A 27,479-nucleotide genomic window follows, 5' to 3' on the forward strand; every position below is an offset into this window, starting at 1 on the left:
TTGAGAAAAGAGAAGAGATTTGGGGTTTAATAAACTGCTGGAGTGCATCTATAGATACTAGTTAAAGAGTAGTTAAAGATAGTGAAAAGGAGGTAGAAGGAAGTAGAACACAGGAAGACAGGAAGTGCATGGTAAGTGCACGAGTGCTTATAGGACTAAGACAGAGAGAGAATAGTGCACATAAGCGTGTGTGTGTGTGTGTGTGTGTGTGTGTGTGTGTGTGTGTGTGTGTGTGTGTGTGTGTGTGTGTGTGTGTGTGTGTGTGTGCGTGCGTGCGTGAGAGTGTGTGTGTGTGTGTGAGTCAGTAACATATACTCTCTTTGAATTGGTGGCAAAAAGTTGACCAAGTGGGACAGCGTCATTGTCAAGAAAGATGACCTTTACATCCCAGACCAATGACCTGCTCAGCTACCCGCTGACCCGTCGTTACCCCTGACCCCATCCCCGTACACACATGACTCAACTCCTGCCGAGTTGGAGCCCACACCTGTCCCACAATGCACTATATGTGTATTTTCTATGCAGTAGTGTTAACCTTCAGCTATAAAGGCCGATATACTGTGTATATATTGTGTACACCCCCTGTTTGCACTTCTGGTTAGACGCAAACTGCATGTCTCTGTACTTGTACTCTACACAATGACAATAAAGTTTAATTAATCTAATCTAATCTAAAAAAGTATATGTGTGTGTATTATGTGACCGAATGTATGGTTGAAAAGCAATTCAACACCACTTACAAAAATGCCTTTTATAAGATGACATTGGGGATCAATAAAGTATCTATCTATCTATCTATCTATCTATCTATCTATCTATCTATCTATATAGTGTTAACACTGCCCTCCACTGGTATTTGCCATGGTGAAGTCATGCAATTCCCTTTTTGGCCATAATGCAGTGACAAAGAGACAGATTGCATTGTGATCACATGACCAAGTTACAATGATCTTAGCCTACTGTAAGCCTTTTTTTAACACTGCAGTGTCATGTATCAATTTAGATATTATAAAATCATGCATAAAGAGATAGAGTATTGAAAGCTGTATTATGTAAAGAGACAGTTTGTAATAGGAGAAATAGAGGGTGTCTGCATGTGTGTGAGCACGCTTGTGAAAGAGAGAAAGACAGAGAGAGAGAGAGAGAGAGAGAGAACTCTGCTGTAACAATGCAGCAGTCATTCTCCTCTGGCACCACAAACATTCCAAACCTCTCCTGCGCTCTAAACCTAAACAATAGCAGACTGTACCATGTGCCAGCGGAAAGGGGGGGTGGACACTAGTGCTATTTCTGGAGCGGGGGAGCTGCCAGCAAATTCCTGCCCGTGTAGTGGCTGGAGCTGAGCAAAGCCTAACCCTGACATGGATCTCCCCTGTCAGAGCTGGGTCTGTACTGCACCCAGGCGCCCTCACCAGCTCCGGGGAGCAAGACTGTGCTGTGAACACGCATCAGCAGAACCTCATACGCATCTCTCCCACCTCATGGAATTGGTGTGTGTGTGTGTGTGTGTGTGTGTGTGTGTGTGTGTGTGTGTGTGTGTGTGTGTGTGTGTGTGTGTGTGTGTGTGTGTGTGTGTGTGTGTGTATGTTAACACTTGGTGCACATGTAGATCTGTGGTTTGCAGTCAAGAGACTGATAACAATGCATCCATTCCCTATCTCTCTCTCCCTCTCTCTCTCTCTGTCCATATCTCCATTTGTCTGTCATTAACAGCTGAAAATCTTACTCTGAGCAAATGGGGGAGGTGCTTAAGAAAGAAAAAACTGTAGCTTCTCTATTGCTCTCTCCTGCTCTCACTCTCAACTGCATCTGATAGAGCAGCAAACATCACATGTTTTGATCCTGTAGAAACACTGCACTGGTGTGTGTGTCGGGGGGGTGGGGGTGTAACAGAGGCAGTGACTGACCCAGAGTCTTATTGAAGAGGGATTACATAAGGCTGTTGTTGTTTTCTCCGATGGCCACACCTCAGACATCCACAATCGAATGCTACTCACACGTTTAAGTGTGTAAGCCCTCCTGAGGAGGACAGGTGTTGTTGTATTTGTATTGTATTTTACAGCAGGGTGAAAATAATAGGTTAATAATAAAAAAATAAATAGGTGTGTGTGTGTGTGGGAGGGGGGTCGTTATCTTCTTCATGTGAGGAGAGGCGTAAGATATCCTATCGGAAAAACATTTCATCCAACTGATACCCTATAAAATGGGTATATGAACATAGCCTATGCCTTGATCTACATGATCTAAATGTAATTTGAAAATGCAAAGCCATTCAGGGATCAATGCAGGGGCGTTGCTTGTTTGAGCTGTGACGGTGCTAGCCTATGTAACAGCATGAGGAACCAAACCACCATCTATCATTGTTGTAAGTATAAATTAATACTATAAGATGACTGAGATAAGATGATGAGATAAGATGATAGAGATGTGTGTTGCACTCTGCCATTTATAGCCTAGGCTACAAATCGACAGTGGCAGTCACACCAATCACAGCAACATGATCTCATGGCGGTTGTGTAGGCTGTGTCCATGAGTCATACTTATCTGTTGCCACTGGACCAGACACTGGCACACACACGCAAACACACACAGGCCAAATCATCATCACCTGACTTGTGAAGCCTCAGCGCAATAATAGGCTTGCACATTATTCTCTCATTTAAGAAAACCGATGGAAAATCACGAGGTTTGTGGGCTATTTATACAGGTCACGTATCATATCCGTATATACCATGTAGCGTTACATCATCTTATTATGAATCCCTGGTTCCGTTCTTTTCTCCTGGCTCTCGTTCTCGATGACCGCCGCTGAGCCGCGGTAGGTCTGCACTCTGCACACACACAGTGCACAACACCGAACTTTCTGCTTGCAGCACGGCCCGGCGCTCTCCACAGGTGATTGGTGCCATGCGTCGTCCAATCACAGAGCTCCGATCTACCAATGCAAAGTTGTTAACCCCAAACCATAGAGTCGCCTTCGTTTGGTTAAAAGCTGGCTTCCACCTTACACAGTAGTCTCTTGAATGGTCAGTCGATGGATTTTACCTGCCTAAACGGATACAACAGAAGCATTAGACCAAGCGACGCCAGTGACATTGTAGAAGTTGTCCAAAGTGATTTGGTCAACGAGACGTGGTGTCTGTTTTCTGTAGCTAACTAGCTTACAGCTCTACATTGGCTAGCTAGTACCCAACTATGCTGTCTGCCCGAGGGATGGCTCACTTGCTCATCATGTTGAGCGAAATTGCCATCTTTCACCCTAGAGGGGTACACGGTAAGTTTTTTTTATTTGTCCATGTTTATACACTTGAAAGTCTTCCTCGTGTCTTGTGATAAGTGGATGTGATGCTATTCTTTTCTAGTCTTCTTTCCGTTAGTAACAGTAGCTGTCTGAAATGTATGACGTTAGCCAGTTAGCTAGCTCGTCAGACATTCTTCAATGCGAATTCCGCCCAGGGTGTCGCTTTAACCTTCGATTTCCTCGCAAATATTGTGACTGAAAATACAGGGAAATGGAGAAAATGATCGACCCTTCATTCTAGCACTCTGAACTACTGTCGAGTAGCACAATTTCAAGAATTCATCGTTTTAAATGTATAGATGTGTTGAAATTAAACTTTATAATGCTACCATAAGCTGTCTTGGTTGACTGAGCAGATACTTTTCCATGCTAAAAGGGGGGTTTCATCTAGCCACCGAAAAGCCTGCAGCGCAAAATGTGTACGTTGCACTTTTTGTCGAAGTAATTTTCGAACACGTATCAGTTTTTTCCATTCGTTTCTTTCAAGGAAGATGGCCAACATTGCACCTCTAGCGTCGATTGTTAGTTAATGTTAGTCCTCAATTTGTAATCATAGTCGATTTAGCTTCTAATGTTAACATTCTTTAATCTAATTTACCACGTAACGTTAAGGGTCAATGTAACGTTAGACAACCGATACAAATTAACAATATGCTTAGCTTTCAAATAACCTCTTTGTATGTAACTTCTAATTTTACTAGTTGGCTAACGATCGATAAGATATTGTTGAGATATTGATGAATAAAATTAAAGATTTTATTGCGTATGATAATGAAATGTTGACACTCGTCAGTTTTTTTTCTTTTAAGGATGCTGGCCTTAAACTTCGCGGCTGACTTCCTCTTTACGTTCCCTACCGGACGCTAACGTTAATGGTCGTTACAGATGGCAACTCGTAGGGCTGACGACGCCGTCTTTTCACGCTGTAATGTTAAATTCGGTCTCACCGGTGGTTCGCTCTGTTGCACATGGGGGGGGGGGGTAGGTGGTAATATAAATGGCTAGTCTACGGTGGCGCTGTGACACCATCTCCTAAATCTACCCTGAACTTACCCCGGTATATATTTTTCTTTGTTACATGTGTTGACATGCCTTTTAACAGCCTCCGAGGTGGCGTCACCAGTTGTTATGCCGAGGTCTGTGGCGTGATTTTACTGTTACTGCTGGTGGGTGTTTTTGTGGCGTGGTTGTGTCTTCCACACCGCCTTCGTCTCATCTAATTGCAGCTGATACAGTATCCATTTGAGAAAAGGCAGGGCTCTCCGGCAATCAGCAAACGTGATTTTTCACTGTTCCCAATGTCCCAACCGTAACTTTTGCTACGCTAAGCTTTATGACGGGGCAAGACTAAATCATCAAACGTTTGTGTTCATTTGTGAACTGCCCCCTAGTTGCTGACTGGTGAGTAGTTTTGCCCCCTCCCCCCACACGCGCCCTGAATTACACAATCCTCCTGTGACACTGAAAACGGCTCTTCCGATCTCCAGCTCAAGACTCCCGCATTCCCCAAATATGACCCAGTTTCACCACGGGTAGGAAAGGCTGGAGCACAGTCCTTCCGCCCCTGGCCAGGGTGAGGAGGGGACATTTCCCCACGCTCAATTATGATGTTTTGTTGTAGAGGGAAGAGAAAACAATGGTGTCAGGTCACTTGTCAGGCATTTTGGTTATAATTACTCCTTAATTCCTATAATTACTCTTACGTAGGCTGCACGTAGTCTCATGTAAATCATGTTTGAAATTGCTTATATCCTGTTCCTGATGTTCAGCCACCAGGGTAAGATTACCAGGGAGCACAAACACGAACATTGTAGGCTATACCCTTCTCTCTGCTTACAGACACTGGATAACATTTCATACTAAATCAAGGCCTCTGAATGTCCATCCATGTCAACTCATATTTATACATGTATTTTATAGTACAACTGTCCTTAACCTGTGTGGCTGCTACTTTGTCCACCACTACTAGTAAGTAGCTCCATTATTGAGGACAGGATGGCATCCCTGAGAGCCCTCTGCTGGTGACAGTACCGATTAACATTCTCTGAAACAGTTCATGAATGATTCTCTTCCCTAGGTGAACAGGAAGAAGAGACCATAGATTAGAAACAACTGTCCTGGGCAGAATCTCTTAGAGCAGTCATTCTCAAGCAGTGTGCCGAGGCAAAGTGGGATGTGCCATGACATTTGAGGAACCCAGTGCATTTGTATACAGGCTCATGAAATGATGGCCTAAATTAATTGAATAGGGCCTAATATGCTCAGCTAATGCTATGCTGTTTCATGCATCAATGACACAGCTTTTTCATTAAAAAGCTCAGTCAACCTCATGTAAGCATATGCCTGTCACTGTGGTCCCAGCTCATGAACACTATGTACAGAAAAAATATGGGCCTAAGAACACCCCTTTTACACACTCTCAAATCACCCATTATTACGCCTCTAAAGCGAGAGGAATGCTTACACACTAGTGGCTTTGATATTCTTGTCACAAAAATAGACTTTCCCATGAATTCTATCTCGCTGGTCTTTCCTGGACAATGTTGTAAGAATCTGGACATTTCTACATGATGGAGCTGTATTTAGAAAGGAGAGAGGCATATTTTTTCTCTTGTGCGATCCTAAAGGTAGAACTAGTCTAGTCAGTGTTATCTTTGTAAATATGTGTTGGCTTGTAACAATACAGACACATCCGATCTCGAAAGTCCAGGTATGTTTCAAAAATCCATAAATCACCCAGTCTTCAACTCCTTTTACACAAGTTGCTCCAAATAGTAGCTATGTACGTGCAGTAAACCAAAAAGGACTTTTCGTCTTGGACCCTACTGCATATTTTTATAGGAACACGGCAATCTTCTGTCTGTCCGGATACTGAACAATTGACATCCTCTTTTTATTCTACCTGCTCTAACATTCTGGACTGTGTTGCACCTTTTAAAACACTGCGCCCGAAAGCCAAAAAAGAACCTTGGCTGACTGACACTTCCCGCTCAATCAGGCGAGAGTGTCGAAGGGCGGAACGCAAGTGGAAAAAGGACAAGTTGCATGTATCCTTTGATATTTTAAAGGAAACGTGGCTCAAATACCAAAAAACTGTTAAATCTGAAAAAACAAAATATTTCTCTGATATTGTTCTGCGCAATCAGGGCAAACCACATTCTTTTTAACACTATAAACACTGCTCTCAATAAACACCATCCTGTTGAGTTAGACACCTCTTCAGTGAGTAGTGAACAATAATTGCAGTACTTTGTTTCCAAAATCTCCAACATTATTCCCTTCTATCTCTGTCACCTGCCCTGTGAGTTTGTCACTTCGAGCCTATATCATTTGCTAACCTAAGCAAAACCATAGGGCGAATGAAAATCTCATCTGGTCTAACTGACATTGTTCCTCCTCTTCTCATCGCTCAGACAATTGAGACCACAGGTCCCCACATATTAACGATCATGAACTGTAGCCTTGCCTCAGGTGTTGGGCCAAAGAGCTTCAAACATGCCGTTGTGCAGCCGTTGCTTAAAAAACCCAATCTAGACACTTCAATCCTATCTAACTACAGACCTATCTCAAAACTCCCGTTCTTATCTAAAGTTCTAGAAAAACTTGTGCTTCAACAAATACAGTCTTTTCTTGATACACATGGTATCATGGAACCTCTGCAATCTGGTTTTAAAGCCCTCCACAGTACGGAGTCAGCCCTTCTGAAAGTTTTTAATGATCTGCTGCTAGCCACTGATTCTGGAGATTCTGCTATTCTCATCCTCCTTGATCTCACTGCTGCTTTTGATACTGTTGATCATGATATTTTAATCTCCCGTCTAGAGCACTGTGTTGGTATCAGAGGCACTGCTCTTGAATGGTTTAAATCCTACCTAGCCGGCAGAAGTTTCTCTGTCTGCCTGGATGGATCTGTATCCCCCTCTGCGCCTCTTCCTTGTGGTGTTCCTCAAGGGTCTATTCTGGGGCCTATACTGTTCTCACTATACATGCTCCCCTTGGGATCCATCCTCAGAAAATATAACATCTCCTTCCACTGCTATGCGGATGACACACAGATCTACATGCCCCTGAAACATAACGACCCCCAATCTTTTAAACTTTTATTAGCTTGTCTAGAGGACATGAAAGCCTGGATGGCTTTACATTTTTTTAAATTTTAATGAAAATAAAACTGAGGTCATAGTCTTTCGGCCCAGTGCTGCTTGTGACACACAAGGTGACTTAGGCCCCCTTGAGCCATTTACTAAAGATACTGTAAAAAACCTTGGTGTAATGTTAGACTGTAATTTTAAAATGGAGAAACAGATAAACACAGTAGTAAGATCTAGCTTCTTCCAGTTAAGGCTTTTATCTAAGGTTAAGCCTTTCTTATCCCTCAAAAACTTTGAGATTGCTATTCATGCTTTTATTTCTTCCCGCCTAGATTACTGCAACGCCCTATATGTGGGCATTAGCTGTTCCTCTTTGTCCCGCCTTCAACTTGTTCAGAACGCTGCAGCCCGCCTTCTAACCAAAACACGAAGGTGTGAGCATATTACACCAGTGCTTGCAGCCCTTCACTGGCTCCCTGTCCGTTTTAGAATACATTTTAAAGTTCTTTTATTTGTTTTTAAATCTTTACATGGTCTGGCCCCACTGTACATAGCAGATCTCCTGAAGGTGCAGACATCCTCTAGGGCTTCTAGGTCTGCTGACCAACTCCGGCTGGTTGTGCCTCGTTCTAGGCTAAAGAGCAGAGGGGACCGGGCTTTTGCGGTGATTGCACCAAAGCTCTGGAACGAGCTGCCCCAACATATACACCTGGCTCCCTCCTTATGTGTTTTTAAATCTCACCTAAAAACCCATTTTTATGCCCTGGCGTTTAACACAGTCTGATTGTCTTATGTATTTATTTGTTTGTTTGCCTGTAAATATTGTGATCCTCACTTTTTGTTGTCTTTTTTTGTTGTCTACCAAGTCGTACTTTTTGCCTGTCCAGCACTTTGGTCAGCTCTTGTTGTTTTTAAAGTGCTTTATAAATAAACGTGACTTGACTTGACTTTTTTCAGCTCAGCGCACCTGTGATTCTAACCGGTTGAAACTAAGCATTTGAGGCCACTAAAATAGAAAAAAGAGGTAACTACTATAAACATATTAAAAATATCAGAAGACATAAATCTTTAGAGGATGACTTTATATGAAGTAACGTTACCCAACATCACTTAAAGCACCTTTAATGAATAATCCTGGATGTTTTTCCAAACAGCTTAACTTGATGTGCTCACTAAAGTTGTTGCACAAGCCTGTTTCTAGGAGGAGCTACCTAAGGTTGCTACTGTAACTGACAGTGTAACTAAAGATTGCTATGTTAAAGGTGTGGGTTACTTTCTTTCTGGCATCACTCCCTTTTATAGATCACTTATCATATTGGTTTGCATAAAACATTATTGTAGGCCTATTCTTCATGTCATTGGCCAGTGGCCACACCCATTTTAACTTGTAAGAAGCCAGTTCTCATTGAAATTGAATGGAAGACAGTTTGTCTCTTCTCTAATTTATTGTAGAATTTTTCAGAGTTTCATTTCATTTTGGCAGGTTGTCCAAACACATTTTTGCATGCTTAATTCCATTACAGCTGACTTGTTTGGATTGCCTTGTATTTCATAGTTCAACTGTGCTGAAAATATCAACGTGTAGGTCTATGTTGTGTACTCTTGTATCAATACCGAAAGGTTTAAAAGTTCATTGTTAGATTTGAAACAGTTATTAATTAAAACATATTTTTGCTTTAAATATCTCTGTGGGCCTCAAATGAAGTTTTAAGTAGTGCAATCCTTAAGGCTTTGCTTTCACTATATAGAATTATGAAAAATAGCTGTTGGAGTTAAATCTGTTTTGAACATGGTCATTATTCAGAATTAACATGTATTACAATGCGTATTGTATCGTAAAATAATCAACAGATTAATCGACTAGGAAAATTATTGTTGATTGCAGCCTGTTTCGGCTGACTAAAAAAGCTAAACTAAATATCTACTAAATCTTTTTTCAATCAAGATGATACTTGTACGTTTCTTGAATTCATAGTGTTTTTAAATGGGAGATAAAATCCAAATCCATGCCTAATTGGAAAATATTGCTTTTTCAAAGAAACAAAATGGCAAAATGGATTTGAGCTGAAATTTCAAGGTGTGATCCCTTGGACTAGATAGCCAAACATTAGTCAGTTCCATTGTCTCAATAGAGTAACAAGCATGTACATATGAGTTAGTCTGGTGGGCATTCTTCTTTTGATTTAACTTCTTTTTTGTTGTTAATTTGTACATTTGAGGGAAAACTGCAAAGAGCCAGTACCACTCACTGCCTTTATGTAGTGCATAGAGTGGGCCTGCATGATTTGGAGGGAATATCTCATTGTGATTTGTCTGACAGATATTAGGATTTGATTTGCAATATAATAAGTCAAGCCTCAGTTCAATATTCCAAATTGTGCTTTAAGTTGGACCACTTCTAATTGGTGAACATCCTTACTACATGAGTCCTGTTAGGTGAGCTTCATTGCCTGTCACAGAAGGAGGATGACAATGACATGAATATAAATATCATAGATATACAAATACAAAACAATAAAATACTTAAATTTAACAGGGAACAATTTAAAATGTTGGTCAGACTACGTTAAGGAGAATAGCAATAATAAACAACAATGTCAATTCAATCAATAGCCTAATGAAATAAACAATGAAAATTAAGGAAAATAGCAATAATAAACAATAATGCCCATTCAATCAATATAAATATCATAGATGTGACCAGTTTAACTATTGGGACAGAGTTGCAAGTCGTATGATTTATTTCAGCCTTTGCGATTAGCCAGTTGTTTAGTTAGAAATATGATTTTCAGTGTTTCCCAGAGAATTGAATTCCATTTGTGGTGGTTGGTTTGCAGAATTGACTTGAATGCAACAGTTTTTGACAAATTAGCACAGCGTGGTAATGATGCTAACCAGATTTAAGCACAATTTAGTACAACCTGGAATATCATTGTGTGGTGGTCAATGTTGATATTGTGGTGGGCCGCCACAAATAAGTAAATGTATGGAAAACACTGATTTTGGTGCAGCCCTAGCAGAGGGTCATGTGGAAGCCTAGGCCCTATGTGTTCTCATTATGTTTAATGCTACCCATATTCAGAAGACTTTGACTACATTTGGGAAAGATTGGAGTCTTTTAACTAAATGCCCTCCATTTAAGCTTTACTCAAAAGACTATCTTTCAAGAATCTTTTTCCAAATATTGCCAAAGTCTTCTGGTGTAAGGATGGTTTTAGTTGCTAGCGCACACACAACCCTACACCCTATACGATTGCGCTCATGGTCCTTCTCTTTATCCCTACAGGCCTTAGGGAAAGTGATTTTCCTGGTGGATGATTCACCCTAAATGTGTCTGTGTGTGAAGACTATGACAATGGATTTTATACATGTGAGCGGTAAGTACAGTGGCGTTCTGGAGAGCTCCATTAGCGATATCAGTGATGTTACAAACCGAGATGTAGAATTTGAATTCCCATGAATGGGCCCCCGAATTGTTCAGAGTCCAAGAGTGACATCTGTAAAAGGATTCTATCAATGCAATGCATTCATATTCAGGATGAAGGGTACAGCATATGATTTTGATTCTGTAGCCTACACAGAGACTGAAATTAGCCTAGGATAGCCTGGTAGGCTATCTCTGCTGTGTTGTGAGTGGGTTAAAGGTACACAAAAACTGATAGTAGTAGACTAGAATAGCATGGTATATCTATGATGTTGAGGGGGTTAAATGTGCAGTCTGACATTTTAATTCAGTGGTCTACACATAGACGGAATTTAGAACCAGCCAGCAACATACTGCTGGTAAAATATGAAAGTGACGCCAATTACAATTTTACTATTGAGTGGCTGGTGAATTTAACCATTTGTCCGAGTGGCTGGTAGACATTCACATCATCCACTATGTAGTATCTTATTAGAATTGTGAATTCCCTTCATTTGAAAGCACTGTCCAGTCAGGCAAAAATGTGCCCAAATGCATCAGTTGCACTATGTGCCCATGCATCTGGGCTCTGTAATGGGAAATGAGTTGTGTGTGTGTGGTGGTAAATTGGATATGTGTCTTAAAGTGATTATATTACTTCAGTTATAGGCATGCTAGTTTTATCCGTGGCGGACTGCCTCTGTGGTGACATTAAAAGGGCTAATCGCTACATCCAGACACCTCTCCTCTCCTGTGCTCTTAGATTGTAGGCCCTTTTCCACTGCCATCACTTTGCCAACACTGGTCACTAATTTTAAATGCTGTGTGTAATCTGGTTGGTTAATGTGCCACAATTTTGCAAATGTAGACAGGATTCATGTTGCACTCGACAGCCACAGGAGGGCGATGTGTGTCAACATATCCCGTCACTGCTCCTTGGGAGAATGATTATGTTGTGGCCTTCGATATTGTAGTGGACGAGTTTTGAAATAAAGGTGATCTTTAATGTGAAAATGCCTGCTCAGTGACATAATGTGTATCAGTATAGTTAAATATGCATGTCACTGCTATTTTGCAGTCTGCAAATTTGGTTAAAACCATACGTTTCGTGATAACTGTATGTTATTTAAAGCATTAACGTTATTTCAGACCGCGTAGGCTGAGATGGTCACGACTTCTATGGCTGGAGAAATTCATTTGAAAATCGTTTTGTCCAAACTGCTGGACGATCCTTGTCAGTTGTACTAGCAGTGGCATGAAATTAATTATAAATGCGTCAGCTCTTGATGGATTGACTAGCAAGAGCGATGGAGAAAATCATGGATGCAAGGCGTTTGGTTTGCGGCTGACGCGGAGTGCCTTTGGTGTCATCGTGGGTGGGAAAGAGACGCAAGAAGAAGCGTACTCCGTTACCCCCGCCTCCTTCCCTGCGGGCGGCTCGGACGCGCACGCGTGCTAAACCTTGTGGGAATGGCTGGTGTGTGATCGGGGGTTGGGCCGCTAGAAGCGAACGCAGAGTTAAAGAGTTTTTAATGTCCGCCATGTTGGCCATGGCGTATTGAACCAGGGAGAGGGAGCGGAGCTACGGAAAAAAAGAGACCGAGAGAGAGCGACCAAGATCCGGGCCTTCCCGGCTCCGTTCTTCTCGCCATACCCATATTTTGTAACCAATCGAACGGTTGACTCCTGGAGAACGCCACAGTTCCATCAATGAGAACTAACATTTGTACAGTTGTGATTCGTAGGGGATCGGATAGATATATGCTGCACCTTTCATTATAAAAAATGAGTAAATTGTCGTTTCGGGCACGGGCGCTGGACGCTACCAAGCCACTACCCGTCTTCCGCTGCGAGGACTTGCCAGACCTGCACGAATATGCCTCAATTAACCGAGCGGTACCGCAGATGCCGACGGGGATGGAAAAGGAGGAGGAATCGGTATGTTTTATGGTTTCAGATATGGCATTTTGTAATTTCGCCATGTTTTCTTCGTAAGGCGGGCGCCCCTATCTTGCCTGCGCAAGCTTGCACAAAATGGCCGCCATTTCTGTTTTTCTTGAACACGGTAGTATGCGAAGTAATATTCGTGCTCCGTCGAAATTTGTGCAAATATTTAATGTATAAGGTTATATTTGTTCTATTTCGAGTGCAAGAGTTGGGTTGTGTCGGGTTGTTTTGTCAATAATTGGTTTGCAATGCACAAAGGAGTCACGTGACTTTGCCTCAATCCGCCATTTTGTTGACTTTCTCTGTGCTTGGGATGGGCCTGTTAACGCTGCAGGTATTGAGATTCGACAGCAGAGGGCGAAGCTGGGTCTGTGATGGCCATCACGATATGTGCACAGGAATTATGTTGGTACTAGGTCCTTACACACAAACGGCTGTTTGTCTTTTCCCTGCTACTACAAAGTGACATTCCAGTAAAATTTCACTGCAAGCGACGTGTTTGACTTGTTGCAATCTTATCAGCTTAAATCTTCAGACTCTTAATGGTTAACCGTAACGTTACATGGGCAGGCATCTTCCAGTTGTTAATGTTTCGCCGGTAACGATAACCCTAGCGCTAACATTTGATGGCATACGTTAGTATATGTGGTGTCAATGTCCTGTTCTCTCTGTTGGTGAGCACAGCAGGCTAGAACATGCTTCTACATGCATTTTGCATTGCACTGGCGTTAACGTTACGCTACATGAATATTCCTGAAGTCGAGCTTGCCAGGGAGTCTCCTGATGCAGATGCAATGTTGACGTTTACGTAATCATGCACAAATACCTCCGTTGAGTATTCTCAATGAGCCATCGGGAGATTTTTTTTTTTTTGTTACCTCTGTTTTTGACCAAGCTTCATGATTGAATGTCTCGTCAATGTGTAGGCGGGCGCCCTGTTACAAGACTGTTGAAAGCCCCCGGGCTGGGCGCACGTGTCATCAGAACATAGTATTTCCTCAGCCGCAAGCAATGTTCTTACAGTCTTTATATGTATCGTGCTATTAGTTGTAAATATTTGAAACAAAAATGTCAGTTTATGTTAGGGATCCACACGTTTCCTGCGGAATGCACTTTGCCGGTACTTAACCGGTAACGTCAGCGCTTCTAAACTGTGTGCCTAGCTTTAAAAATGCTGATATGAATGCTCATCTAAACTAAATAGCACGATAAACACAGGCTACTCTGCTTAGATCTTGTTTACTTGTTTAGCCCTAGTAGCCCGACTGCCCGCGAGGCACTTCTGGTAGAGACATGCCTGGGACTGGAAGAATGTCAGCTTTCAGACACTGATGTGTGTGTGTGTGTGTGTCCAGATGTCAACCTCAGGTAGTGCTTGTACATCATTCAGCACCTAATGTGTGCTGTTGCAACAGGAGTTTGAGGGTTTGTGCATAGAGTTTGCAGAACTAGATTGTTGCACTAGGCTGTCAAGAAGAAGCCTTGGCACACACGTTTTTTGTTATCTGCTGTTGCTGTATGGATACACTGTATTTGAATTCTGTTGAAGGGGTGGTTTGGTCTTTACTGGAGTGTACTGGAACTTTTCAGATGGGCTGCAGGATTGTGTGTGTGTGTGTGTGTGTGTGCGGTGCTTGCATTAAGGAAGGAGGGAGAGTGAGCTCCTGTGTAATTGGAGCAATCTCACATTAACTAGCCTATCTGCATGTCTCTTCCAGTATTCATTATCTTGGATGAATCATTTGCCAAGACATTGTTTGAGCAGTGCTCCCATTTCAAACCTGCAAATTAATGGACTTCCTTGTTTCTGTGTGGGGTTGGCTGTACTTTGTTGTTTACTGTAGTCTGAGTACACTGCCTGTAAAACAGGTTTGAGGCTGTGTCTCAACCAAACCTGAATGGCATGTTTCCCATGAGGGCTGTGTTCATCTGTGAGATGGAGAAAAGATATTTGAGCTGGGTTTGGTGTGTGTGTGTGTGTGTGTGTGTGTGTGTGAGAGCCATGTGTTTGCTGAGTAATTGGCTCCACGGGTGTGACTTAGCAAGTCAGTCAGCTCTGGGACTTAACAATTACAGCAGTCGTTGCCGCCATTTCCGATCTGAAGTTTGTACAGTTCTGTGTGTGTGTGTGTCTGTGTGTGTGTGGGTGGGTGTGTGCATGTTTGTGTGTTAGTAGGTCTAGGTGACTGTGGTGAAGTTTCTTCACTTTGAATCACCTCGCGCATGGAGGAGCTCAGTCCTCATTTGCATAGAGGAGGAATATTAATGAGCTCGTTAAGTGTCCCGTCTGACGTGAAGCCAGTGTGTTAATTATGAGGCTTATAATGAAGGTTTAATTATCCCACATGCAGGCTGTGATTCCTTATCCCAAGAGGACACGCGCGCACACACAGGGCTGGTATATGCTGAAGGTCCTATATTGTGATGGAGCCTTGATTACATGTTGGATGTCTTCTGGTGGCCACTCTTGATTTATCTGTCTGCACGGTAGTTTGTTGAGTGGGTGTCTGATTACGTTGTTCTTCCACAGCAGCAGTGTGACTGGTTATGTAGGCTCTTCTGTGAATCAGTTAGTGAGTCAGCTTGGCAGTTTCTGTCTGTGTAATGTATGTGTGAAAGTAGCCACACTTGATGTAGTTTGTGTTTACGTGTGTGTGGTATAGCCTTAGAGCTATGATTTGGTGTATAATTGCTCTACTTCGTCCAAATCCTACAAGGTGCTGTACCATAGAGATGCTACACACAAACCAGGTTGTGATTTTAGAACGAATCTTGACTGAGCTATTGCTGCCAGTATAGTTGCATGATTTTTCTGTTTTCTTTCTGTTTATTTCCCTCGCACATTTACACAAACTTTAAAAGTGCAAGATTCTAAGAGCCGTCTCCGCATGCGGGGCCATGTTGTACCCCACTCGTCCTTCATATTGTTCTCCTGCCCTCGATGCACAGAGAGAGATGGCCTGGTATGAACCTTTTTTACACACACACACACACACACACACACCAGGCACTACGTCACGTGAGTGGGGCTGCTGCTGTGAGGAGTATTCATGAGGCCACTCGGAACGCCGCTGTCACTAACGGGAGGATGGATGGGAATGCCATCGCTATGGAGACGCTCAGCTCAGGCTGTAGTTGAAGTACTGCTGAGGTGCCAGATGTGGATTTATGATGGAGGAGGAGACGATGATGCGGAGGACAGGTGATTGAGGAGAGTCCGCAGCACAGGACTGAAGATGATGGAGTGATTATGGATGTTTTCGGTAGAGCAATGAAGCGTTACTTTGGATGATGGAGATATGGTGTTTTGATGGGTCAAAAGCTGCAGTGGTGTTGGAGGGAGGATTTTGGTGCTTACGGTTTGTTTCTCTGGCTGTTGTGTGTGTGTGTAGAACAGAACAGATGCTCAGAGGTCCCAGAGAGGCCTTGTCTCCTTCCTCCGTGTGTGTGATGTAATGCTCCCAAGGGATTTGTGTAAATAGGCTGTATGTGATAATTGACTCCTGACCCACTGACCTCTGTGTGTGTGTGTGTGTGTGTGGTGTTCAGTCTGTATGTATTCTGTATGAAAGCAAGTTGTGTCAGTGAAATAGTTTACATAGCGAGTACTATGCTTTTTAGTTTAGTCTGTAGCTTGTTGAATTTAGTATGTCGGTGGTCTCCTGAGTCCATCTGAACTCACCAGGCTGTACAGTGTGACATGTCAATTGATTACACACCAGGCTGTACAGTGTGACATGTCAATCAATTACACAGATTTTTTGTTGCAGTTCAGTTCTGTGTAGGCTATGTAATGCATGCGTTGAGAAGCTGCTTGTTTGAAGTGCACATACTTTTGTGTGAAGGGAAACAATGTACTTTGTTGAACTTTGTAGTCTCAAAATTCCACAATTTCCTGTGAAATGTTTCCTCAACAAATTAAGCAAACCAGCTAGTTGACCACTTGTGGCGTTTTGAACAGCTAAATTAGCCTGGAGGAACAAACCCAATCCGAAAGATTAACATTTCCGGACATCAACGTCGCAGCTCTGTCGTCATCTGTTTAGCTTGCCTCTGGCCGCCTATATCAGATACATTGATGTGATTGGTGCAGCTCGGTTTAATGGGCATAGGTTATGAGCATCATTACTCGTCGCCAGAGTCACTTGCTGAGTAAATTCAAATTTACCTCTCACGAGAACTCCAGGGTACAGCTAAACTAAATTTTCAATGGATGTTCACTTTTGAATTTCTGCACATTCAGACACTACAAAGCACTTCATCCTAATTACAAAAAAGTACACTTTAATATATGTTTGAAAACCTAACCTATATTTTGTTAAATTCTTCAATTCCATAAACTGCTTCACAACTCTCACAAGGCTACATTCAACCAGAGACCTTCAGCTACCTTCAGTCTGTGAATGGTATGGTTGACAAGTGACTTATTTCATGAATGCACAAGTCTGATTCTTGCCAAGCTATTTGGTATTGTACTGAAATATATTGACTGACAATAAATAAATTCACTTCCCTGTTTTTGGAAGCTCAGAAAAATATTCACTAATAATTCATGTCATTGTTATTCTGGTCGCTGCAAAAGTCAATTTGTTTTATTATTTTATTTTTTTATTTAGAAAGACACAAAAACCCAGTTTGGTAATTAGCCTATTGTTCTGTTTTAAATGTGGAGATGTTTAATGACAGTAAAGGAGGTGTGTGTGTGTGTTGACAGACTAAGGAGGTGAATTTGTGTGTTTAATTTGACAGTAATGGTTTGTGTGTGTGTGTGGTGAATGTGTGTGTTTGTTTGAGTGCAAGCAGTTCTGGGTGTCTGTTGAGCAGTGTTTATCATGTAGACAAGCTTGTACTGAGAATTAGAGGTGCCATTGCAACTGGGTTTGTTGCCAGTGTGCAGCTTAGTGTCATGTCAACATTTTCCCAGTTTGCCTGTGGGTTTGTAACGACTTCTCAGTGTGCCCTTACTTTAATACTGTACACAAACTGCCCAATTCAGAGGAAAACTGTTTTGCTTTGATGTCTGTCTGTCTGATTTTTAAGCGAGTAAGTGACCGCAATCGTGTAGTCCAGAGTGTGATGTTCGTTATCTGTGATCGTGTGTAGATTCATTAATCCTTACATTTGTTAATTTAGGAATAAAGAGGAGGATAAGGCAGTTTATTCCTCTCTGCTAGAATGTGGAAAGATTAGTCTTATCAGGTCATCAGCCTTTGTATAGATCATGGAGTTCTTCTGACCTGGCTCAAAACATCATCGGCTGATGGCATTTATTATGGTGACGTCCATGATCAGTCTGAAGGGGTTTGCGTTACAAGCACACAATGCCCCCGGTCACCAGACTAATGATCTATATTGACCTAATAATGTGCCAATGCTAGTTTTTATCTGGACAGAGTAGGCTAAATAGTTTGTTTGTTTAAAAGGCAGTGCTGTTTATGACGTTGTTGTTGCACCGTGAAGTTTCAAGCAGCTGTTGCAGAAGGTTTTCCCCTTTTGATCCATTTGGACATCTCATGTGGTCTCAGAAGACTGACTCAGCACTTTTGTGCTAATGCGAACACGCTAAATGAACTGTGAACTAGTTTCGCCTTGTGCCGTCTGTTTTCAGATTGCTCGTGTCTGAAGGTTGAGCCCATCCACTAGTACTCTGTGTCAGACAGAGGACATACAGTGGAATGCTTTGCTCCGAGCAAGCTGAAACATTTTTGATTAGGTTGTCTATAATGCCAGCTTTACTGCAACTAATGCTTTTTACAGCAATTAATCCTGTAGAGCAGTGGTTCTCAAAGTGGGGTCCGCGACCCATAGCCAGGGGGTCCGCAAAATAATTTGCTTGAAATTATAAAGTTGAGTTTTATCATTTTAAAAATTAACATCTACAGATGATGCCCCTTTTCACCCACAAAACAAGCAAATTGTGTCCATTTACCCACATTTAACTTCACTTAGGTCATGAAGAACCATTCCTACTACTGCTTAGCTTGGCTTATTTGTTAGCCAGCTAGCTGATAAATGTTTAGATATGTTTGAGTCAGTCCATGTTGTCAAGTGATGCAAAATCCAAAACTGACAAAAGACGAAGTTGCACATCTGCCAAAAAACATGGGATAGTGGACCTGGCAACAACTTCAGAGAATGGCATGCTTAATTGTTACGGTTATGAGGGGGTCCTTGGAAAATCATCTCCCCCAAAAGGGGTCCTTGGAACCAAAAGCGTTGAGAACCCCTGCTGTAGAGTAACAGCTGCAACAGCATTGGCTTGCTTTAATGTAAGGCTACTGTGTGAATGTGCTAGGCCTAAATAACTGAAGTACCTAATTGACTTGCTTTTTTGCTTCAGTTTGTTAATCTCCCATTTTCATCTAGGTCTGACTGCCATTTTAACACACTAGCATGGTTACCTACTAGTGAGTTGGTTTTCCTTTTCTGTTGTTCGTGCAGTAGTGTATTAATTAATAATTGTAGTAATGGAATGTTTTTTGTGACAAGATTAAATAAATAAATGAAATATGAAATAAATAATTAAAAGTTGAAATAAATAAATAAAAGATTAAATAAATAAATAGAAAGTTAAATAAAATAAATGTTAAATGAATAAATAAATAAAAGATTAAATGTAAAAACCATATATACATTGACATTTACATTCCATATGCACGGTCATGCAATGTGCCATGAAATAAATAAATACGTCAGTCACCCATCAAGGCGGGACCTAACCACTGATTGCTGCCTGAAATAACACGAAGTGATCCAGCTCTGAGTCAGACTGTACTGGCTTGCTACCTGTGAACCACACTGGACTAAGGACATAGCTCAGACTTGTATCATAACTCACGAAACATACAACAACAAGGATTTAATTCTAAATTCATACTTTTGGGAAGATATCAGGCGTGAAAGCGTTCTGTCATTTGATGGGTCTGTTTGCTGTGTCTGAGGGTTGATAGACATGCTATGTGCACATCTAGAGCTAGCGCTAACAGTTAGCACAAGCGTTAGCTAGTTATCGACATCTACAGAAAGCGAACTTCTATCTATGGCAAACGACTTTGCTATTGCTTCTATTTATAGTAGGGTACCCAGACGTCCCAGTTAACTTCACTTGAGCTGAATTCACCTCATTTGTTATATGATACATAAACAATAAAGCTTGAGATGCCCATGCCGTGAACTCTTATTATGTGAGTGTCGGTGCCAGCTTGCTACATTGCCCAAGCAGTGTCCACAACTTTCCAGAGACGTTATAGTTCTCAATATGAGGGTATAACTCAGCAGCCGACAAGGATTTTTGACAGCACTAGATGCTATGCTTTTACGTCCTGATAACTCACAGCCAAGAGTTAGCAACATAGAACACACAATCTTTCTGAATGAAAATGCCTACGTTATGGCTGTTAGCAGCACTAGCTTTTAGCTTCTATCAATGACTTTATTCTGATCAGCCAGTCATGCTTACAAAGTTAGATTTTTTTTTTTTCAGGCAGCAACAAATCAGCGGCTAGGTCCCGCCTTGATGGGTGACTGACGTATTTATTTATTTCATGGCACATTGCAAGACCGTGCATATGGAATGTAAATGTCAATGTATATATGGTTTTTACATTTAATCTTTTATTTATTTATTTATTTATTTAACATTTATTTTATTTCACTTTTTATTTAATCTTTTATTTATTTATTTCATTTATTTATTTCAACTTTTAATTATTTATTTCATATTTCATTTATTGATTTCATATTTTATTTATTTAATTTTGGCACAAAAAACATTCCATAGAATCTGTGGGGGGGGGGGGGGACTTTAAAAAGTATCTGGGGACTTACTAGGTTATTTGTGGTTTGTGTATCAGTCCTAAATGAAGATTCTAATTTAGAAGGGACCGATTCGGTGTTGAGTAAAGTAGGTTGAGTTGAACAAAATGTACCAGCGTGGAGGACCGGTGTCCATACGGGCCTGTGGAACCTGTATCTGTGGAAGAAGGGAGGGGTGGTGTTGGTGATGCTCTCCCCGATGTCTTCTGTTCTGGTCTCCTGGCTAGGGATCTGCCATATCGTATCGTCCATGATCTAGGCGTACGGGTGGAATTTCTCACCATGATTTGATTTTGCTATCCCACGATACTACAGGGTTGAGTGTTCAGGCACTGTACCTGAGTTCATGCGCGGGCTAACACTTAACGTCTTACGATTTGAAAAAAAAAGACAATTAGACTACAGTATTGACATCCCCTAAAATGTCTGATAACTTAAGGCACAGACATGTTTCTGATGGGCCTAGCTGATGGCATGTGTGTATGTGTTGCAACGTGAGCACAGGGCCGTTCGCATGCAGAACGTGAAAAAGTACGGCTAACTGCAGAGTTTAACCACTGAAGAAGAAGAGTTGCTTTACTTTTTTAATAGTGTTTGGGGCCATCACATGAGTTGTGATGGTAACTTTTGGTCACCTTGGAGATCCAGCTTTCTGTTGGGACGGATGTGTATAAAACACAAGGTAAAATCATTTAAAACTAAAGACAACACGAGACACAAGGTAGCGTAATTAAAAGACTGATTCAGAATTTGTAACTCTGTGCAGTTAGCAGCAGGCATCTGAGAACAGTTTGGTCCAGTGTGTGGACCAGCAGCCCAAAGCCTTCATTTGCAACCACTGAAATTGGCCTCATATCCGCATCATGACCACAATGGCCCTTAAGCTGTGTTGGGGTGAGCGGAGTTGCAGACCCATTTGTCAGCGTGGATTGTCCTCTTACAATTGTCACTCAGGCAGTGCAGCATTGTAAATTGAGCTGTTTGACAGTCTGAAAAATGTTGCTTGTGGTAATTTTGTAGGTCATCAGCCTCTTGCACTATTTGCACAATATTTTGTTTTTGTCTTGTCTGTCGTTATCTCACGGTTTTCATGTCATTACAGGAAAGCCAAAATGCTGCCACACCACTTACTTAAGCTTAGATCTGATCGTTTCCTCAATTTCAAAATCGCCTACAATGCCTCTTGTTTAGTCTGAACTGACAACTGAATGTGATGTACGATGTTGAACAAGGGAAATCAAAAGTAGATTACGCCCTTCGTTGTTTAAAAAGAGCATTGTGAGTCTTTTTTCATCTTAACCATTTAATTTCGTCTTTGAGTCTTCACACGTATGTCGTTTATATCATGACTTGTGATTCATCGTTTCATCCCACTGTAAGATGATGTGAAGATGGTGAATTGTACTATATTTCAGGCTGTCCTTTATATCATAATGACATAACATTTGATGAATCGTGATTTAGTTTCAAGTCAACGTTGCCCATCCCAACACACACTGGCCTGAGTAGGCAGTGCAGCAGCAGTGCAGAAATACACTTATGTAGACGTTTAGTCGGGGTTGATGTGGTGTAGTGAAGGCAGCTGGTTAATATTTGATATGAATGAAGCCACTGCACTAATGAAAGATTAATCTAACAGTACAATGGCTGAATCCACTAGAATGTCTGCCTGTCTGTCTGACTGCCAGAATAGGGTAGGCTATATGTTTTTGCAACAAACTATGGTCTGTATTCTTTGTGTATTGTTGGGATTATGATTAGATATGGTGCGTGTGTGTGTGTGTGTGTGTGCACGGGCAGTTTGGGAGAAAGCAGTGTGCAATGGCAATATATTATTGATGTAGTTTTCTTCCGGCACCTAGATCATTGTTGGTTCATATTGTCCTGCGTTAATGACAATCTACTACAGATTTTCTCTTTAACAGACGGTTTATGCCTGTTAAATCATTCATAGTATTGGGGTTGGCTTTGACCTCCCCTTGGCATGGGAAACATGTACTGCAGGCAGGGATAGACATGTTGACACAGATGCAGTCTAGCCTAAGCAAAAACACACATTTCAACTTTTCAGCTGGGTGATTTGTGAGTGTGTGTTTTCAAGGGGGCTGATTGCGCTCAAAACTCCAAGAGTTTTGCCCTAAGATTAAGATTACCTCATTCACAGACTAAGCACCTTTTCCACAGAAACAAGACATGCACAAACACACACACAGAATGCTGGCACACTGCCAGAAGATATTCTAGAGAAGGTCACAACTTAGCTGGCACACGCTTTCACTCTCTCTGTATTGACTAGGGATGTAACAATGCACCGTGAATCGGCTAAAAACCTGTGGAGAAGAAAATTAATCACGATGCAACTACGTTGTGCATAAATAAATATTTAGAGCTATGTGCAACTTTTCCAAAGATAAGAGTAGCCTACCTTACACAGCATCTCCTTTACTTGCCCCTGTCTCTGACTCAACGGACACACCCCTCCTCAGCATGCACATTTATTTACGATAACCAAACGTTCACAATCTTGCAAGCAAGGACTGTTGCTAAATTGCTATTAAATCCTGCTAGCGTGATTAGCAGGCTGCGCACATTCGTTCAAAACTATTGCATTGAAGTTGACTACTTAATTCTTATCTTATTCCCAGACTGAAAAGGGCCTGTCCCAAGGAATAAAAGTAGGCCTATGACTTTGAAAGTTAAACACACCTGGGGAAACTGAACAGTCCAACCAGTAGACTATGATAAAATAGCCAATTAGGCTAGGTCTGCATTGCTTGAGTAGAGTCATTACATCCCTACGGGGGGGGTTAGCCAGTTTTAGCCTGCTGAGTGGGAGTGTGAATGACTGGGGGCAACTGTTCCTTACAGAGAGCAAAATTAACTTAAAATTCAACAATGATTTTCATTTAATAAGTTGTAGGTCATGCATCAGTAATGTATTACCATTGTGTGTCATTTTCAAGCTCCGTTTCAGTGTGCTCCTGTATAGTTTTATTTAGGTTGGGTGAACCCAGCCTGATCTGCCGGCGATTTCTTTTTCGCCTTGCAACTCAGGCTGGTGCATCTTTTTCTGCTTCTAACGTAACATTTTTGCCGGGGACCCATCACAAGCTGGCTTATCCACCTGGCGCACTATGGGCAGGTTTAAAACGATGACTATAGCGGGAGAGCCTGGAGTTTTTGCGTCGCTCTGCAAACGTCACCCGGTTCGTTGGTCAGATTGGTGAATGACTATCCAATTGCGTAGTCATTTGAACTAGGCCAGTTGATCACGCCTCTTCTGCAGTAGAAAATACATAGCGGACTCCCCAGGCCAATGTTCAATCTCAAAAGATTGAGCTTGGTCTGGTCAAAGCCAGACTAAGTTTTACTTTCAGTATGGGTATGAATGGGCTAGTTATCTTATCGCACAGTTTGTGGTACAAGAACATCCACTGTGGTATTGTGAGCTTGTGTGGTCCTTGATAGCCTCAACTTTCATTACAAACCAGTTGATGGCAAAAAATGGCTCCCTTGTGTCACTAACGACTTCTCTACAAATATTACAGGGCATTGTGTCATTAGAATACCTAAACCATTCCTGCAGCTCACCAGTATCAGTATGTTGGGGAGGTCCTCAGCTGAGGTAATGCTGTTTGCTTCAGGGTCACTGACAGCGGTGGCTAGAAGGCTAGAAGGAATATGTGAGGTAAAGATGGGTATTTAGCAGACACAGACTTGCAACAGCAGGTTCAGAAATGGTCATCACCACCACTGCTCCACCTCTCCTGCAATCTCCACATTATGCAATCTGCAAGAACTTGTGCGTTTAGTAGCCTAACTGAGCACCTTGGGGTCAATTGTATTGCGTTTAAGTGTTCTATATAAATAAACGTGACTTTGCCCCGGCCATGGCGCAACTGGCTGGGGCACCTGTACTGTATGCCACTGACCCGGGTTCGATTCCCGCCCCGTGGTCCTTTCCGGATCCCACCCGACTCTCTCTCCCACTCGCTTCCTGTCATTCCCCACTGTCCTGTCATTAAAGGCATAAAAAGGCCAAAAAATATACTTATAAAAAATAAACGTGACTTGACTTGTGGCTATGCTATTCTTTGTGTCGTCCATGGCCCTCTACCCGTCACGTTGATTATGCATCAAGCTGATTTTTTTGCATCATGTTCATGCACAGACAGATAGCTGGAGTAATCCCCCACCCCCCCAAGATGTATAGTGACTTCCCTTAACATGCCTGAGTGGCACCGAGCTCTCCCATCAACACACATACACACCATTGGCACTTGGCGGTTTCTGGTCTCTTATTTGTTGTTACACAAGCTCGCTAACACGTCATTACTAGATTACAAGGAAATTCAAGGAAATTACGGCTGCTTTCGAGATGTCCGTAAATCCGCCGCCCGAGTTGGAAAGTGTAAATTACCCAGCTTTCTTGCGGCATTTTGGGCAGGCACGCCCACTTTACCTCGGAGTACTTGAGGGTACCCCGAGGTGGACGTACGACCTTACAACAAACATGGCTGCGCCTATAGTTGAGATTTTTTTTGCATATGTACTGTGTTGGTCATGTTAAAGTTGATGTAATGCTCTTACACACTAGATTACATTGCTGCTTCAATCCGTTCACCAATTCATGCATTGCACTGTGCCTGCAATACAATGTAACAATTTGTTTTCCAGCCGTTTAGCTAGAGGCTACATGTAGCACAAAACAATAACAATGACTAGCCTCCTGCTAAGGCCCCTCGTGGCTTGAGAGAAAGGCGTTCCTAAAGCCACTCATTGGTACATGTTGTACGGGTGAGTGTACGATGATTTACAAGACTACTGGAAAGCAGCATTCATTGTTTGGGCGCGGCAGAACTGAATGTTGTAGCCTACAGGGCCATCTACTGGCACCACATCTGTTTGCATTGTTAGTGATCATGCTCATGGTTTAACTAGGCGATTGACACAAAATGATCTGATGCAACCTTCAGAGTTATGAAACTGAAAACACACACACACACACACAGAGCTAATCTCACATTGATTCCATACACACTCCCATTTAAATAAAATCGGGCTCAGTTTCTCTCTTGTGTGCTTCTCTTGGACTGGATAGCTGGTTCAACCCTCCAAGGTTTTACTCAAGCCAGTCATATTGTGTAACTTGTTTATTATATCGTTACAGCACACATAAGAAATGGGTTGGCCTATGTCTGTTAATCTCTGACCTACGGCTGTTGTCCCCTTTCGGCGTGTGACGTGCGTTTTCCCGTGCAGGTCGGGGGGCCTAGCACACAGAGTACACAACAAAAGTGAAACTTTAAGTCGGCCACCATTTCTATGCCTCCCATTCCGTCTACAGGAAGGAGTGTATCATTGATATGGCTCCAATCAATTTATCGAATAGCCTAGTTGTCATCTATTAAATGAATAGCCAACCATCTTGGTAAATTGATAATTTATTAAGAAAAAGGCCTGACTGATTACAGCTTCTTTAGCTTCGATATTTTCTCTTCAATGATGGAGAAAATCTTGGGCTTTGGGGAACACCGTTCAATGCTTTTCAGCATTTACTGACATTGTCAGTTAAACAACTATACGGATTGATTGAGAAAATGGTTGACTATGAATAGTCAGTTACAGCCCCTATAACCGGTGGTGGTGATGGTGGTGGTGCCTCCCTTTAACTCATCCACAGTAGGTTATGTTCCACTGAAGGGTGCTTTCCCCACAGGGTACATAGCCACCTTGCATCCGGATGCCAACCTGAATTACCCCACTGTAAAGACACTGGAACTACTAAAACTGACGACAGGGGGAAAGTGCTGTAGTAAAATGATAGTTAAACTGTTCTCAACCGCTCTGTTGGCTGTGTGAGAGATTGCTTCCAGTGATAACAAATCTGACGTAGCCCCGGAACTAGACTAGCAGTGATACACATGGATTCTAGTTTGGTGAGCCTATGCTGTGGCATACTGCGATAAAGCAAGTCTGTGGTCTGTTATTTCGGTAAAGACTGTGTGGTTTTTGAGTATGCCAACCATATGAAACCTAGTGAGGTTTGTCAACCCACGTTAATGTGAAATTGAAACTGTGCAGTATCGTGAATTTCATCTGAATTCTAGCAATGGGCTCTCTTGCTGATGATGGCAGGCTGTCTGATTCAGTCACACAATCTATACTGAAACTTATAATGATGAAGTGAATGTTCGTTTCCGTTCACTCTTTGTGCGAAATTAGTCAGTGTCTGGTGTAGAAACGATCCCATCTGCTTTCGTTCATGCTGTATTGATGCGTATTCGATGTCCACGTGTTTTTTTGTGCGTCACGCAAGATTCTCTAATTTGAGCTCCTTGCATACATCTGCTGTAGATCCAATCAGGGTTTCCCGCAGGAAATGTTAGTCAAGGTGGTAGGTCGTGGTCTCGGGGGGGGGGGGGTCTTGTATCGGTTGCCATCCGGGGGGGGGGTGTTCTTGTATCGGTTGCCGTTGGTGGGGGGGTGTGGGTGTTGGCGTCTTGTTTGTGCGATACACTACAGACTCTGTATATTTAACAATTATTTATTAAACACTACATTTTTAAATAAATAACCAGCAACACCAAACAAACTATACAACAGTATACAAATATTTCAAAATATTTGTGTAATTTGTGCAATTTTATTTATTATTATAGAACAAGTGCAAAAGAGAGTGCAAAACAACAGAATGTGCAAATGTGATCAGTCACTACTTATGGCAGAGCTGACAACTAGCATTGTTACAAGCCATCCTCCTTGGCTTTAAAAAGATCATTTCAAGGGCCCTTTGGTAATTGCACTGTTTTAGTATTGGACCATTAATGCTTATCTTCATGCAGGCTGTCAGACTGTTGACCTGCAGCCTGTTCCGCAAGTCTGTCCTGATCTATACACCGAGAGTGAATGAAGTTTAGAT

The 27,479-nt window shown here is 42.0% G+C and overlaps 1 protein-coding gene across 6 annotated transcripts in view; it reads left to right on the top strand.

Annotated features, from left to right (window-relative positions):
- Positions 1-2,976: 2,976 nt before the first annotated feature.
- The window catches only part of epc1a (enhancer of polycomb 1a), a 35,175-nt gene continuing 10,672 nt past the window's right edge, over positions 2,977-27,479 (top strand). Inside the window, exons 1-2 of one of the 6 annotated variants that reach the window (XM_076290256.1) lie at positions 2,977-3,274; positions 10,679-10,769. Coding sequence is in view for 2 of the 6 variants with exons in the window: in XM_076290254.1 (XP_076146369.1) it covers positions 12,581-12,733 (153 nt within the window). In the remaining 4 variants the exon portion in view is untranslated. Of the gene's footprint in view, positions 3,275-10,359; positions 10,770-12,289; positions 12,734-16,340; positions 17,149-17,948; positions 19,150-27,479 lie in introns of those variants that run through there. The other 5 variants (XM_076290259.1, XM_076290257.1, XM_076290254.1 and 2 more) reach the window with 5 other exon arrangements.

The sequence above is a fragment of the Alosa pseudoharengus genome, unplaced genomic scaffold, assembly GCF_046254945.1.
Source record: "Alosa pseudoharengus isolate Yale_2024_CS ecotype anadromous, Long Island Sound unplaced genomic scaffold, YU_APseudo_1.1 YU_APseudo_1.1_scf_18, whole genome shotgun sequence".
Lineage (NCBI taxonomy): Eukaryota > Metazoa > Chordata > Actinopteri > Clupeiformes > Clupeidae > Alosa > Alosa pseudoharengus.